At 37.2% G+C, this 17383-nt stretch overlaps 1 protein-coding gene across 3 annotated transcripts in view; it reads left to right on the top strand.

The window, feature by feature from the left end:
* RASGEF1C (RasGEF domain family member 1C) overlaps nucleotides 1–14729 on the top strand; it is a 93764-nt gene extending 79035 nt beyond the window's left edge. The window contains exons 11-15 of one of the 3 annotated variants that reach the window (XM_025175108.2): nucleotides 6141–6236; nucleotides 7747–7870; nucleotides 10347–10419; nucleotides 11728–11807; nucleotides 12192–14729. In XM_025175108.2, the coding sequence (XP_025030876.1) occupies nucleotides 6141–6236; nucleotides 7747–7870; nucleotides 10347–10419; nucleotides 11728–11807; nucleotides 12192–12205 (387 nt within the window). In that variant the 3' untranslated portion in view covers nucleotides 12206–14729. Of the gene's footprint in view, nucleotides 1–6140; nucleotides 6237–7746; nucleotides 9636–10346; nucleotides 10420–11727; nucleotides 11808–12191 lie in introns of all 3 variants that reach the window. The other 2 variants (XR_003086159.2, XM_007421919.4) reach the window with 2 other exon arrangements.
* The last annotated feature ends 2654 nt before the right edge of the window (nucleotides 14730–17383 follow it).

The following is a 17383-nucleotide window of genomic DNA, read 5'->3' as shown; positions in this document are numbered from 1 at the left end:
CGAGGTCTTTAATACCTTGTGAAAAGCCAACAGGGTCAGGGCCATCCAGATCTCTGGGGGATACTGTTCCACAGAGCAGGCACTGCAACAGAGAAGGCACAGCTCCTGGACCCTACAGGATGGCACTGCTTAACAGAAGGGACTCAAAGTATGCCCACCTGTTGGTTCTGGTGGGACAAGTAGAAGCAGTTAGAAACCTGGTCCTGTACAGCTTCATAGGTGATAACCCACACCTTGAATTGCACCCAGAAGCTTACGGCAAGCCAGTGCAGATCACATAGCAGCAGTATTATATAGGTGTATCACAAAAGACTCAGAACTGCCCACACTGTGGAATTCTGGATAAGTTGCAGATTCCAAATACTCTTCAAGGATAGCCCTATGTAGAGCACATTACAGTATCTAAGCAGGAAGTGCCTTAGGTGTGAACGGAAAAGGCATAATTGCTGCACAAGACAAACCTGTGCAAAGACCCTTCTGGCCACAGCTGCCACTTGCTCTTCAAACAGGAACCGTGAGTCCAAGAGGCTCCCCAAATTGTACATTTGTCTGGGAGAGTGCTACCCCATTCAGAGCTAAAGATGGAAAATCTCCAGATCCAGGGGGACTTAAAACCCACCGCCCCTCAGTTTGCCAGGGTTGAACCGAACCCTGTTCTTCCTTATCCAGGGCCCCACAACCTCCAGATCCTGAGAAAGAACCTTGGTGCATCACTTAGTCAACCCAGGACAAACACGTATAGGTGGGTATCATCAGCATAGTGATAATACATTTCCCCATGTCAAGAGATAATCTCACTCAGCAGTTTCATGTAGATCTTAAATAGGAATGGGGAGAGAGGATGGAGGAACCCTAGAAAGCAGAAGCCTCAGGCTTGACCTCTCTCCGCTACTAGTGTTGACTGGAACCAGTGTGGGAGAAAGGAGAACCACCACAGCATCATGCCTCCCAATCCCCTGAGTTAGTCCAGAAGGCTATACGATCACTGATATCAAAAGCCACTGAGAGATCAAGGAGGACAGGATGGACAAGTGCAATCAGTGCTGTATCAGTGCTATAACTTGGTCTGAATCCCAACTAAAAAGGGTCAGATAATCTGCTTCATCCAGAGCCCTCTGGAGCTGCAAGGCAACCACCTTCCTTAAAAAGAGAAAGTTGAAGACTGGAAGAAAAATGTCTAGTTCCATTGGGTCCAGCATGGGTTTCCTGAGGAGTGGGGAACAACTGTCTCCTCCAAGGAAGGCAGAAACCAAGCCTTCTTGTAAAGAAGCATTAACCACATGCTTCCTCCTGGAAGGCCTTAACCAGCCAGAAGGGACATGGATCTAAATTACAGGTGGCCAAATAGCTCCAAGACCTGTTAACTTCATCAGGACTAATTGGTTCAAACTTTTCCCAGATACTCAGGCATGGCTGTACACCAGGCAGCTCCATAGGACCTGTTCAGCTAGAGTCCAACTTTGAGTGAATAGTTGAAAGGAAAGGTATTTTTCAGTGAATAGCTATTTCCTATTTTGTCTGAATGTAGATACTGTTCAGAAACTATTTAAGCAACAAACTAGAATTTAAATGACTTTTTTTCAAAGTCCATTCTCCACCCCACTCAGTATCCCAGTCTCCAAGTATTAATTTCACCGCTTTCTAAAATTTCACTACCTTCTTAGAACTATGCGGAAGACAATATTTTTATTCATGCTGGAAAAAATGTAATGAAATGTTATGATTACTTATTTAAGGGCAATATTATTCATTGCTGATCCTATACCCAAATTCTCTTCTTGTTCTTTTGAAGAATATGTATAAAATAGAGTGTTTGGGTTTGTTGGTTCATTTGTTTACCACTTGAATAAAGAAAAATATTTTTTTCTGCATCTCTTAAGTTGGGCAGTGACTAAATATATATATATTTTTAAAAAACTGTTAAAATTGTCAGCCTAGAAGCTTGGAGTTGTGAACTGCTGGAAGCAAGATCTGTACAGACAAAGATAAAAAGTGTGTAAGAGACAATCTGGTGTTTGAATGGAAGCATATATATCATGAAATGAATTATTTTAGGCAAATGAAAGAGATGAATATCTTAACACTTTAATTGACAATCTTATTTGACTTGCAAATCTTCAACACATTCAGCATGTGCTGTTCACAGTAGACTGTACTTCCATTGCATTCTAAAGGATGTTATCAAGAAGAAACTGCATGATGAATTTAATTTAGGGCACTGAGAATAAAGGAAGCTAAACAGGAAAGCCAAAATGATGTCAATGCATCTTGGCCATCAGTGCTTTTCGGAGGTTGGCATCCATTCCTTTACACTTTTGTCTGGAATTATTTAATTTTGTTATTTCTGTAATTTAGATCAACATACTGTACATTAGTGTTCTTTCTAAACAGTTAAAAAGCAGTAAGAATCTACAGAAGCAGAGTATGAAAAAAGAGGAAACAAAGTGCAACATGGTGATAGATGAACTCAGTGTGACAGAATAGAATCAAAACTGCTCTCAGTTTAAAATGGTTGTATTAGCATATTAAAAACTGAGAGAAATAGCAACATTTTGTAGAGAGCCTATCTAAGGGTAACAGCTAGAGCTGCTTGTGTAGGATGATCAGTTACCCTGGGCACACACATACAAGGGACCCCACTGAAAATGTAATTTGATGTTTGAAAAAATCAGATGGATTTATACTTTCAGTCAGTGAAAATATAATCTCAAGCATTATTTCAGTACTCTGAAGTCATCGATCAATCAACTTCAACAGATAAAAAGTGAAGAGAAAAAAACACAAAGTGCAGTGAGAAGGGAATGGTGGGGGTATGGACATTATGCCTTTTACCTTTCTCAGAGCTTTATAAAACGAGGAATCTATTCTTTCTGCTGCTAAAAAAACCCTATCTCACATGATTTTAAAGTCATAAAAAGGTCATGATAGATGGATGGATGGATGGATGGATGGATGGATGGATGGATGGATGGATGGACTCATGCAGGAAACAGTAATCCAGTAGATGTTTGCGTCCTGAACCATGTAGCTCTGGACATTGATCATCAATCTGAATTGAGTTCAGAAACTTATTGAGGGCATGCAAAGTTGTTGGAACTCTTATTGGGTGCTGATGGATATAAATTAATGTAACACTTTTGGTAAATAAAGGACACAACATCCATTTATAATAGACTACAGTCATTGTAGGGCTTAGCCTTTTGTACTTCCTGCATACTTTCTTCCTACTCTCTAAAAATCTCTTCAAGACAGATGGACAGAGATAGAGCACCAGCAAATTTTCACATCTGCTTCTCTGATGTTAAAACAGAAAACAGGAAGACAAACTTCCACAATATTTCATTATCCATTTCCACCAGTTGTTTGCCCCATCAGAGTCAACTCTGAAACGTGTTTGGTCTCCCAATATTTTGGGGAGCTAAGTCAGCTTCTGTGGTGTGAAATTTACCTTTAGATACTCCATGAACTCTGCTTCAGGATAATATTTGCATTGGCCACTAGGCACAGAGCTCAATCTGTAAAAGGGTCAGAAAGATCATCAGTGGAACCTGGCAGGTTCTCTTGTAACTCTTCCAGTGGCTGCTATTATTTAAGTTTTATACAGGACTTCATTGCAGCTGATTGTTACCCATGCAGCAGTTGGCAAGTGTATACTTATATTACAGATAATTATATCCTGTTATTGCTTTGCAGTTTGTGATTACAATTTCAGTTTCTCTTTTAGAGTATTTTAAGGTTGAACTTTTACTAGCAGAGTATTATGGGAAGAGAAACTGTGATCTATTTATCATGTTGCATCCTGAAGAAGGCAAATTCTCTACTGGGAATTGCTTTTTTTCTTTTTTTCAGAGCAGAGAAAGAATCACAAACAACTTAAAGATGTATCTGATTGGGTGACTAGTTTATGAGTTCTGGAGATGTGATTGACATCCAGCGTTCCAATTTTTTTCACCAGTTATTGAAATTGCTGACAGAGCAGACTCAGAACAGCACTTTCAGTTTCTCAATTTCAAGCATAGCTGATTGCATTGCACACCACTGTGAATGATTTCTCCCTCTTCCCTAGCTTTACATAGATAGGAAAACCATTTGTTTGAGCATTTGTTTCTGACCTCAGAATTTCATATTAATACTAATTAAACTCTTTCGGTCCTAAAAGAGCAATTTACTGTCTTCTCCATTTTAGTTGCCAGACATTTTGCAAACTTCCATTCCAACTCTTCTCATAGAGTTCCCTCTGGTGTTCTTTAAGATTTCCTCCTTAATGCCAGTTCAGACTAGTAGCCCTTCCTTCTACCTCCTATGAGAGAAGCTTATGGGAATTTAAACCTCTCTCTCTCTCTCTCTCTCTCTCTCTCTGCTGTCAGGTAGGTTTAAAACTTCAAAAAGATGTTTTAGGACAGAAGAGCATACCACAGCTAGTCCTTGTCGGTCACGGTGGAGTTGTAGCCACAGAGGGCTAACTTGTCAGACTAACTGCTTCTTTACAGCTTTTATACTGTCCTAGGCCAAAAGCCACCTTAGGAAAAAAGCCCACAGAGGGAAATTCAAGAAAAAAATCAGTTTTCCTAACCTCTCCAATTGTATTGGGTTACATCTGTATAATTCTCAGACCAACACAATTTGAATGGCACCAACCTGGGGAATGTTGATCATAGTATTCGGGCACAGCAATCTGTATCATGTGTTTTTCCATTTATAAACAGGATATTTGAAAAGAAGACAAATTCCATTCTTTGCTTATCTGCAAAGCAGTTCCAATAAAGAGAGATTTGGATCAAAATCAAGGTTGGCTAGGACACGGTGCTGCCTGAAATGTGATACATAATTCTTCCCTCCAGCATGAATCAGTTTCTTGCCCTCCCTCATGTAAATTGTATTACTTGAAATAAATACTGCTACAGGATATAAATAGACACATAACCACACACACATAAAACTGCATTTTCAGTAGTAAATTTGCAAAGCCATTTGTTATAATAGTTAAGGTGCTGGACTAGAAACCAGGACACTGTGAGCTCCTAAGGGCACAGAAGCCAGCTGGGTGACTTTTGGACACTTACTCTCTCTTGACCCAACCCATCTCACAGGGTTGTTGTTGGAAAAATAGGAGGAGGGAACATTATGTACACTGCCTTAAGTTGCACAAAATAAAGGCAGGACAGTAGTCTGATAAATATATAAGGAGGGAGAGAGGGGAGGATAGGGGAGGGGAAGGAAGGAAGGAAGGAAGGAAGGAAGGAAGGAAGGAAGGAAGGAAGGAAGGAAGGAAGGAAGGATTTGTCAGTAGTACCTCTTAGGGCTAATGTTCTAGAAAAATAGCTTTTTCTGTACCATGATGAATAGCCTAGTATTCAAAATGCATCTTTATATTTATACTCCTGTGCACTGGTTTCTGCACAAGCTTACTCATTCCAAATTGTTCAAATGAATTGAGTACCAGAGTTAATATGCTATAGTTAGAATAGAAGAGTTCCAAATTCAGGATGAAACCAAACATGTAGAAGATAATATAGCCAAAGTAAATCCATGTTGTTTCACTAGATTTCAACATTGATCCATGAGAAAACTAAGCCCTATATTAAAAACATTCTGTCCACGGGTATCAGTGTTGCAACAGAAATGATCACCTTTTATTCATGTGACTGGAATTTCTGCTCTATGTTTCACAGGCTTTTGTCACAAATGCCTATTCCATATGTTTGCTTAGGGGGATTAATTGTAAATGTTTACTTGACTTTGTTTTCAGGATTCCGCCCCTTGTTGTGTTGAAGTGTTTCCCATCTCTTTGTAGAGAGCTGATACTCACTAAATTCACATGGAACTTTTCCTTTGGATAACATGATCTTATTTACCTTTAAATATTATCCTACTAAATAGCAATAACTTATCAACTGAAAACTTGGAATGTATTTAATCTTTGTGGAATTATTGTATCTGTGTTTGTGGCCTTGCCTTTGCTATGCGCAGGGAAGACTAGTCCAGCACTGCAGATATTTTATGGGTCCACTGGCCTGGCTCACATACTGTTTCTTCATTAGAACTGAAAAGTTAATCTCCTTACTTCATGTGAATGAACTGGTTTTTTATGCATCAAGAATAGAACGGCAGAGACAGTTGTTCTGTCATTCTCTTTACAGATTGTGATCCCCTTCTTCAGCCTACTGATCAAAGACATTTATTTTTTGAATGAGGGATGTGCAAACCGCCTTCCAAATGGGCATGTCAACTTTGAAGTAAGTGCAGCAAGTATCTTTATCACAGAAAATGTTTTTGAGCCATTGTGCTTTTGTTTCATTGTAAAGAAGCAAAGGTAATTGCTATATACACACAGACACAGATGCAAACTTATTTCAGGATTCATATCTATGGGGCCTACATTCTGAGGGTCAACTACACAATCGAACTTTTCCCACCTTGAAAAACATCCCCTGAAGGTCAAGGGAAGCAGATACAAGAGGATGTAGTCAGAGGCAAAAATATTGATATTGACATTGCCTACAAAAATATGTTTTGCTACGTATAGAGTTCTTTGGTTCCCCTTCCTCTCAGCAACCATGCTACTGGTTGCTGCTGTCGATCTTTTCCTACTCTGAGTGTCAGGCAGGGCCTGCTTTCTTCCAGGAGGAGGATTTTGCGGGGAAGAAGAGTCATAGCAAACTGTTCCTTCCATCTTGCTGCTCAAGGAAGCCAGAGATACTGGGGCGGACTGCGAGGTGGGAAGCAGAAGTAGCTGAACTGCACAGCACTCGGGATGGAAATTAGCTGCTGTAGCAACTTGCAGAGCTGGGATCTCCCCGTAAAACAGGGATAGAGATCCAAAGTCTAGCCTGGAGGGAAGATTTTGTTTGCAGAGCCCGCTTGAGAACAATACATGGAATTGTCATTTTATGCTCTTGCATCTGTTACGTTACATATATATGCAATCTCAGCATTTAATTTTTAAATATTATTTTACAAGTTCTAAGAGAATGAACCATTTCTGGAATAAAGCTTTGCATCAGTATTCACTACCAAAGCTATTGTAAATTCCAAGGATTGTGTTTAAATGATAGCCCCTCATCAAATTAAAAATGTCAGACAAATTTATTATTCTTTGTTTCATGATTATGTATTAACACCAATGCTCATTTAAGAATCATCAGCCTGTCTATTTTATTACTATGTATGATTAATGATTATTCAAACAGGACTATTTTGGGTGAATTTCAATTATTGTTACTGATTATGTCTTTTATATTAATGAATGAATTTTAACATATATGTTTATATCTCTGATATTTTATTCTGTATTTACTTAGACTTTACTAAGAATATAGATCTTACTGTCACATTAAGAAGCTTAGGTAATTGTAAGGAAATTAAGGAAAGGTTATGATTTGGAAATGATTAGTGATATATAATTATAATTCTGTCAATACTTGGATATAATAATATAGAAGTACTTAGTCTTAATTGGTGAGATGCATAATTTTAGAAGACTGCTAAAAATAGTAGCAGAGCAAAGTTATGTAAAGCACATAAGCTGTTGAATTCCAGATCAGAGTATTTTATTAAAACTGCAAATTAATGTATTTCTTTCTATATTACAGAAATATAGAAAAGCTCTAGTGGAAAAAAAATCACATACTCCAATTTTTTTCAGACGTTATCAGATTAATATTGGAGTATTCTGAAGCCACAGTCATAATTTTACTAGAATATTACTTCCTTTTATCTAAATATTTCTTTTTAAAATTAATATAGAAATTCTTGGAACTGGCTAAACAAGTGGGAGAATTCATAACATGGAAACAAGTTGAATGTCCATTTGAACGGGATGATAACATAATCCACTATTTACATACTGCCCCTATCTTTACTGAAGATGGTAAGAACACCCTGATTTCATGAATAGCATATCTGCTACTGACATTATTCTATATGTTTGATTGAAAATACGGATTTCAGAATTTGCCCTTGTACAAATCCACATTGTCTACAATCAGTAGCTATTAGGATGATTATCTGAGACTTCATCCTTTCCGTAACTTTTCAGCAGGACATCTGGCTATAGCCAATCATTGTATATTATCCACAGAGGAATAGACCTGACAGCCTTACTGTGTGGGTCTGCCACAACATGTCAGCAGATCTGTGCTTTTGCAAATAATGTTCGTGATGGCTTCAGACACAGAAAGTAGAGGCCAGCTCCCAGCAAAGGAAGATTCACTTTTTGTGCTATGCTTGAAAAAGAGTACAGTTGTTGTTGGATGCAATTAATCATGCCTGTTTGTTATAGAGTTTTTGTCTGACTTCTCTTCCTATCCACCTGATAGATCATGTTTCCCTGTGTCCTTTCATAAGAAATTAATTCAGTCATATCCCATTATCCTCATGTCAGAGATGAGGCTGAATGAATTAACTGTGCCTGCATATGCGTACAGGCTTAGACTTTTGGTGTGTTTCTGAACTTTTGATTTTTAAACAAAAGTCCTTAAAACCCATCCACAAAACCTGTATGGAACAGCTGGGACATTATTGGATATATGTGAGTTCAGAATACAGCAAGGAAAATCATTTTCAAGATCCATAAGAAACTGTCAAAACTTTAAATGAACAAATGAAGCAATTACAATTGGTGCCAAAAAGGACGAAGGATCAGATCATTCTGAAAGTACTTGCATTCTGGAGTGAAAAAGGGCACTTCAGCAGATGGGTCAATCATCTTGTGCATTGAGTCTGATGAGGGGGAACTCTTGGGCAGGCATGGAAACAACAGGTATGGTAACTGTTTGGGGGCTGATTGAGGGACAAAGAACAGAGGGACAGAAAGGCTTACATGGCATATATGGACTTCATACTTCCATGTTGTTTTCCTAAGTGTTGTGACTTCTGTTTAGAAAAGCAGGAGGAAAGTGCAGTGTTGTCAGAATCATTTCTAGGACATTTGTAAATCTCATGTGAATAGAACTGCATTAGACAAAAGTGGGAACATGCTAACAGGTCTCACTTTCTTAATTACTTCCCTGTCATCTGGGCATCAGATGGCACCTGTGATGGCTCTCTCATGCTTTAGCAGGCTACCTCCAGTATAGAGACCAAAGGACAAGAAGCTTCATACTGGTTTCCAGCACATGGAGGAAAAGAGATTGGATGGCAGGAGCACAGTAGAAGAATTGGGACCAGCAAATGCATCTTTCTTCTGCCCTCATCATGTAAACTTCAGTGCCTGAATGTGGCTCATAAATGTAGTTGTGTAGTGGGTTCAGATGAAGCTTCATTTTTATTAGATGTATGAAGCCGTTTAATATCATTTGAAGGTGTGGGGGCTCTGAACACCCATTCATTTTAAGCCGTAATTACAAGTATCTATGCATCATGTCCTTGTGGAATGCTGTGCAGATTCCAGATGGGCATGTCAATTAACCCCTCTCCCACAGCACTGTGTGATTATGGTGTATTGCTGAGTTAGTGCTGGCTTTTCCTGTGAACAAGGAATCTCCATGTTTTATTAGGGAGCCTCACAGCAGCAGCAGAAGTGTTTTGCTGCCTCGTGTGCACTAGGAAGTATTAGGATATCTGACTCCCCCAGCTCCCATATGCCACTTCACTGCATCAGCATGCTGGCTTGAAAAGGAGGTGAAATGCAGGATGTAAGTTGTGAAAGGCTGTGAAACAATAAGTTTACTAGTTCTTTTTTAATGTAAGGGGAGATGCCAGTGCAGTTGTTTCTGCATAGTAACTAAGCCTTGATTGGATATTTGGATTTGATGATTAGAAAGGGTTGATTATGGAAAGTATGATGTAACCTTAGAGAGAGAGGGTAAAATATAAACGCATTTATAACCGCTGTTTAGAAGGTTGGAAGCCACTTCTTTGTAACCTTTTCTTTCCTTTTTCTTTTCTGCTTTTTCTTTCTTCTTTGCTTATTACTTTTCTTTATTGTTCTTACTTTCAACTCAAAATTTGTACTGTTTTAATTCTGTTGAAAACCTCTTTAATAATGTCCGTCTATCTACAGTAACTATGCCTTGGTTGGTTGGCAGTTCTTTTGGCTATTCCCCAAAAGACATCTTGATTGGCTGATGGTTCTATGTATCTAAGATGCCCCATTCTCTGATTTACAGAATGATTTGAAATGGTCAGAATGACCCAAGACAATATCAAGTGGGCTATGATTGAATTCAGAAGAGTTTGTGAACAAGAGGTCTGGCCTTCTTGAAATGCCCTAGCTGTGCAGCAGATTGTTTCCTTACTTTTAACAAGCATCTTGTTTTTGTTTTCTGAGACTGTTAACCTTTGAACTACTAATAGCAATTCAATAACTAATTTGTCTTCTTTCTCTCCCCATCTCATTTTTTTAGGTTTGTATTTGGCTTCCTATGAAAGTGAAAGTCCAGAAAACCAAACAGAAAAAGAGAGATGGAAAAACTTGAGGTATTTGCACTTTTAATCTGAGTTGAGATTTCTTATTGGTGTAGAAAAGATGGATAACATGTTGAAAATGTCATCTTCTCTCTCATCCAGAGTAATTACAAACTTGGCTAGAAATAAAAGGCAATTAAAACATCTTTGCATACAAGCAAATGTAATGATTGCATGATATCCCAATCTTTGTTCATTGGTATCTTTTATTGCTATCTTTGTTCATGACACATACCTAAACATATCTACAAAGTATGGGTAAGAGTCTCTGTGGATGGATAAATTATGCAAATAGATGAGGCAGGCTGGGAATTTTCATTTTTCTGGGGGAAGACTCAGGTTTTCTTTATATTTTTCTTTGTTTATCCTTATTTTATAGCCTAGAATTTCATGTATTTCCCACTTCAAAATGGCAGGAACTTGAGGACCTAGTTTTCAGTAATCATTGGAACAATAATCTGAGATCCAATTAGAGAGAGCTCCTATAATACCAAAAAAAAAAAAAAAAAAAGTTCAGGGCCTATATAGCTGGAATCACAAATTGACTACCTTCTGCTAGAGAATGCTGTTTCCTCACTGAACCTTCTTTAGGTTCCCATTACAAGCCAGAGGATAAAAAAATCTATTATATAGTTGACCCCTGGAACTCATGTCACAAACCTGAGAGTCAGGGTGGTGAATTAATTAAGGTGTTGGAATAGGACCAGGAAAACTCAGGTTCAAGTCCACCCCACAACCATGGAAACTCAGTAGATGACACTTTGTCAGCGCAACCCACATCACAAGGTTTTTGTCATGGGGAAAAATTGGAGGAAGCAGTGCTCTGTGTATGCTGCTTTGAGCTTCTAGAGGAAAAGTGTGTTATAAATCTAATAAACAGTCTAATAAACAAGATGGGCAAATATGAATAAAGTAGAATTATTTAGTCCAAGCAAAATGTCTACCTAAGGTACTTGAGAGATAAGTTCAGAGTGTTTACAAAGCAATGGATATTTTATTTATTTATTATTGCATATCTAAAGCCATCTAACTTCCTAACTACTCTGAGTGTCACATTATATTAAATACAGTTTAAAATAATATAACTAGCAAAAGAACTATAGACATCCAGCAGCAGCAATAGAATTGTAACCCACATATTCCCATAAGGGGCCCATCACATTCCCTAATTCAGGGCTTGGGGGAAGAGCCAGGTTTTCAAGGCTTGCTTGAACAAGGTCAAGGTAGAAGGTGTTCGGATCTCTGGGGGGTTCAGTAAAACAGCATTTGAATTTTCAAAGCCCAGATCCTTACTCCTGCTGAGTTTTATTTGCTTTTTAGAGACTTACTTAATAGATGCATGGGAATTGGACATGCTGCAAAACAGTGTCATAGCCCCTGGACCCTCATGAACCCAACAGGTATTCCAGGAAAAACCTTTGCCATCTATTTAGCAAAAATTTCTCTCTTGAACTGAATAGTGAAAGATACATGCCTTGTTGTCTTCAAAATATTTGATAATGTATTAAGATAACATAATCAGGGAAAACTGTGTAATAAAAAATGACTTTTTATATATAACATTTTATTGACTAACTATATTTAGTTTCATGACCTTGCAATGTAATTACCCAGTATGATGAGAATATACACCAATTGCTATTATTCCTGCCATGAATTGCTGTTTTGCTTTTATAAATCTGGCATAGCCAGCACTTAGATAAGTGTGGCCAAACTAATTCTAAATAATTTTATACCGTATTTGTTTTCCCTCTTTTTACTACTTTCATGTTTTTGTTTTGTAGATCAACTATCTTAGGAAAGACTTGAAGACAAGAATCTATAAATATACTAGGACAAACTAAATCAGCAAAACTACTTTGCACTATGGATTCCAAAGATGCCTATTTGGGATTGAGAATATTTTATTCTTTATTTTTGTGTGCATCTGGGGACTCTTTAATGTGATTAACTGGATTCATCAAAAAGACTCAGTGAGTGGTCTTTTTACTGCACACACAATTATGTTGCTACAACCTATATGGAACCCTATAGTGAAAAGCCAGTAAGTGGTTTGATCTTGGCTTCATCAGAACCAAGTCCTTATTGTTATTTAAACTTGTCTTTCTAAATGAAAAAGAAAAAGCAAGAAAAGTCATGGTGCTGCAATCCAAAACAGTCTCCACTGGAAGAGTACAGGGTTTGTATCTCAGAAGCAGGGTGTATCTGACAGTAACTCACAGAGAACTGTGAAAATTAGATGTTGCCAATTACATTATGCTATTACATAGGAAAGGACTATTTTTCCTCCACAGTCTTCAGCCTCAGTGTAAAATATTCCAACATCAGGACATAAAAGACTAATAGAAAACCGTATTAAAATGGACAATCCATGCATATGATACTTTTTTTTAATACAGAAAGATTTGAGCTGTGAACGTTTGTTATGTCTCCTTCAATTTGGAGTCAGAATCATTTTTGTTCTTCATGGTTAATTCCTAAGCTGCTCAGATGAAATCCAAGACTTCCAGTGTGACCCATATGATATAAAGCATGTAGCATATTTTCTAGTTCTGTTGACTGATGGTTGAGAGAACAGTCTTTAAGGAGTCCTGCATCATTAACAGAAAGTAAATCTGTTAACTGCAACAGTTACTTTCACCTACTTATTTTCTCTTTATTATCAGAGGAGAGAAATATTTTAGAAAAGATAATCATGTGATAGTAGGGCTCTTATTTCTAGTGTGTCTTACAGTCTTATGAATTGTTGCACTGAAATTATCAACATGATGTTCCTAAAATGGGTCCATTACTTTATGGTTCTCTCTCTGTAGGTCATGGTCACTGCCTTCCACCTATGACATTCTTTCTCAAATTCATGACTTTGAGATGCATTAGGGCTACAGATTTGAGAGCTACAGTGAAAGTTGAGTAATGGGGAACAATCAGACATTAATCATGTCTGCCATAATGCTTAATGGGAGGGCAAGCAATGGCTGCAAATTATAAATAAATAATACTCAAATAGTGTTTTTAAATTCATTATAAGTAACAGTAAAACAAATCCATAGCTTATTGCTTACTGTGCAGAAGTGCAGTAAATGTGCAAATCTTCATTTTAATAACTGGGGCATTTTTATAATAAAAATTATATCAGAAAGACTCATCAGTTCAGATTCTGATAATTGCAAGTAATATCCAGCACATTGAGGGCTTGGCTTGAGAATTACAGATATCTGATGCCACATATAAAGATAGATGAGACTCATGCCAATGTACATATTTATGCATCAGTCAAATGCATTCCGTGATTCATCCAATTCCAAAAAGGCTGGTGAAAAAAGCATAAATTGAGTAAAACACTTGCATAGTGACCAATAGGTGGAATTTAGAGAGCTAGTTCTTGCCTTCCATCATATGCAAGAATTTATCATGCTGGTCAAAGTCTCAACTGGCATTATATGAACAATAAAGCAGTCATTACGCACTGGATATGTTTGAATCTTTAGATAGGCTTTTGCTTCTGAACATGTCTACAGTGGAATTCTGTGACATTCCTTCAGTGTTCTGAGGAGGAGTCTTTTTCTTTGGGTAAAGCTCTCTTAGCTTCTGGGATACAGCTTACTGATTTATCTGCAGGGGCTTTCTTGAAAACCTCTTGAAAACTTCTGTTCTCTCACATCTGTTCCATTGTGTGCTGACATCTAATGCTGGCACAAAAATGTTTCATGCCAGCCTTCTTAATAAATGATTTTTCACTAAAAAATATGCTGATCTGACTACCCGTCTAGACCTGAGTTAGGTATTTGTGGCCTAGGACAGATATGAAAGAATTTTGTACATTTTTTGCATGTGCACATAGACTTCTACTTTCCTCAGGCAACCAAATCAGTGATTACATATAACGCTACTTTGTGGGATCAATTCCAAACGTGTCAAATTCTTTACAAATTCCTCTGTTTCTGCACGGAGTACGTCACAATGTAGTAGCTATTTCTGGTAGCTTTTACAAGAGACCTGCAATGTTTGAATCACCCGGATCTGTTCAGACTTCTTCAATAACAATCTCAGCATCTGAATAGGAAGCAACATAAATTTCTTTATACTCTACTTGTGAGCACCTTTTCTACAGGAAATTTTGAAGAATGGGGGAATTCCACAAAATATAGACAGGCAGATGTCTCAGACTTTAAACAGGAATAAAAGAAAATCCAAGAAGCTACAAATTGATTGATCTGACTTTGATATTAGAAAAGAAAGGAAAACAGATTAGAAATAAGTCTGAAAACACTGTAAGTAGACGGGAACATGGAATGACAAAAATAAATCCTGCCATAATTGTGTTTCTTTTTGATTGGGTTACTGTCTGAATATATATTGAAAAAGGTGCAAGAAATAATGTATCTTAGTTCCAGCAAAGCATTTGACAAAGTTCTCCATACTTTGTAGCAAAATGTCTAATTATATAGACATAATTTGCTGGCCGTGACATTCATGGATGAATTCACAGTTGTAAAATCATTGCGCTCTTATCAATAATCTTCATTAAATCAAGGAAAGTTTTGAGTGAGGTGCCACAAGCCTCCCTACTAGGACGTGGTATACTTCAACCATTGATCCATCACTTAGGTATAGGAAATTCTTATTTGCAGATGATCCAGAATGTTACTTCATATAACAGTAACACATTCAAAATGCCATTGATATAATGGAAAGCTGAGTAAAACAGTATGATTTCCAGCACAACACAATGCAAATGTCTGCCTTCAGGTGTGCTCACATTCAGAACACTGATATATGATGGACAACACCTGGTTTGACACATGGTACATGAGATCTGTCTCTTGGGTTCTGGATTATAACAAAGTGAAGAGTCAGCAATGTGATACAGCTGCAAATTAGTGCCATTAACATTAATAGAACCATGATGTTTAGCCACAGGAATAAATACTCCTTCCTTATTCTGCACTAATCAGATTTGTCTGGTACCGTATGCAGTTCTGCATGCCATATTTTAAGAAAGATGAGACAAATTGGAAAAAATTAAGAGGGCAACAGTGATTAAGAATAACGTGCTTAGGAAGAAAAGTTAAAGGAAAGCAGGATATTTAGCTTGGAAAATATTGAGATGGGCACTTTTCAAATACCAGAAGGGCTGACACAGAAAACAAGCAAATGGTGCTTCTCTGCTGCTCTAGAAGACAAGATTAATCTAATGGGCTTAAGTTAGGGAAGATGAATGTTAGTTGAACAGTAGGAAGAAGATGAAATAGCAATTTTATAATGGTTTAATGATAATGATAATTCACTTTACTGCATGATGCAAAGCAAATTGTAACTTAGAAGTGCAAAATCTCTAATTAAACCTAAAAATGATATAAATCTTAAAAACAAATAATAAAAAAAGCAGGGGGTGGGGCGGTCTTCTGGCTATCTTTGAACTAAGACCATAAGCCCATTTGAAAGATATTCTCATGCAGGATTTCTTGCATTCACAAACTGATTGAACTAAGTATTCCACGGTTGATACTAATGGGATTATCCCATTAATAATACCCTGCTAAAAGGTGACTTACATTTAATAGATCAATATTTACTTAAAATACTGTACTGATATATCGCCATGTTTTCTTTTACTGAACAGAGCCCAGCTCTTTCTATGCTACTAAATAAATCCAAGGATTATACTGATTCTCCTTTGTAACATACATAGCCATCTGAAAGTAACTCTGTAATTGTAGCCAGATTTTAAAAATGGGCATTTTTGACTTTTGGAGATCATGGTGAACAAATGTATTTCTACTTAAAATAAGAGAATAACAAAATTGCGTATATTAAAATATCGAGATTGACCCCTCATAGCAGCTAGTATCGGTTGTAAATATTTAATTCCATTATTTGTATTTGCAACACTGCTTTGGCTATGTGAGAGAAACAAAGTAAATCTATACTTCAGACATATAGTATGAATATATTATACACATCCTTTCAGAAAGCATTAACATAATTTTTTCAGTGAATAGCACATACTAACTTTCAGGAAGGAGGAAAGTATTCCAAATAATTCACCTAGATTTCATCAGAAACTATTATGAACAGGTTCATCTCTGCATACTGAAAAGTGCTATGCTTATGAAAGAATCCTCAGTCTTCTGCAGAAACTAAGCCACTGGTCTGACCTTATACAATGAGTAAGGCAGTCATTTTATACTGAATTATGAACATACTGAATGCATTTTTAAACTTAGCCTGCTCAAGATTGAAAGTGCAATTTGGTATTCATTTAATAGAAAGACAGCATTTCTTTCAGCTGTAGTTCTGGAATCATATTCACATCACTACAAAACAGAAACAAAAACAAAAAAACCCTTGAGATTAACATAATTACTTCAATTCCATTTAAAATGTTTCTGAATGAGATGATCAGAAATCCAACTAACAAATACATTAGGATCAGTGCTGCTGTCACTAAAGTATAGTAAGAATCAATTACGACAATAGTTTTCATGAACTGCCACTGGAATGGGAACAGTCTCCTTCTGAAATGCACAGATGAGGGATGAACTGCACAATCAAAACAAAGCTTTCATGGACCTAACTATAATTATACTAGCTTATTTTAATAACTAGCAGCAGCCAGTAATAAATCATATATGTATATAATACCTGATTATTTTTAGATTTAAAACTGATGTGATGCCAGTTTTCATTTAATAAAAAATCCATGGAAGCCCACCTAAGATAACCTTATAGAGCATCATATGTGTAAATACCAAACCATTATTGGTGCTATGGAAATATGCCTGGCATTCTTGTTGTCTCCTACCCTGCCTAAAAGAGTTACTTCTTTAGCCATTCAATTCGCCTTGCATGAAAATTCTACATAGGAAGAGGCATAGGGATGAATGAGATAGCTCTGCCAAGCTGCCTCCCTCCCTTGCCATCCTCATAAGCTTTCTATATGTGGTACATAATGATCTGCAGAGCAAAACTTCCC

Source organism: Python bivittatus, unplaced genomic scaffold (assembly GCF_059951505.1).
Source record: "Python bivittatus isolate LINGU-HERP-01145 unplaced genomic scaffold, Pbiv_v1 ctg000080_np1212, whole genome shotgun sequence".
NCBI classification, from domain to species: domain Eukaryota; kingdom Metazoa; phylum Chordata; class Lepidosauria; order Squamata; family Pythonidae; genus Python; species Python bivittatus.
This window is presented reverse-complemented; position numbering and strand designations above follow the sequence as displayed.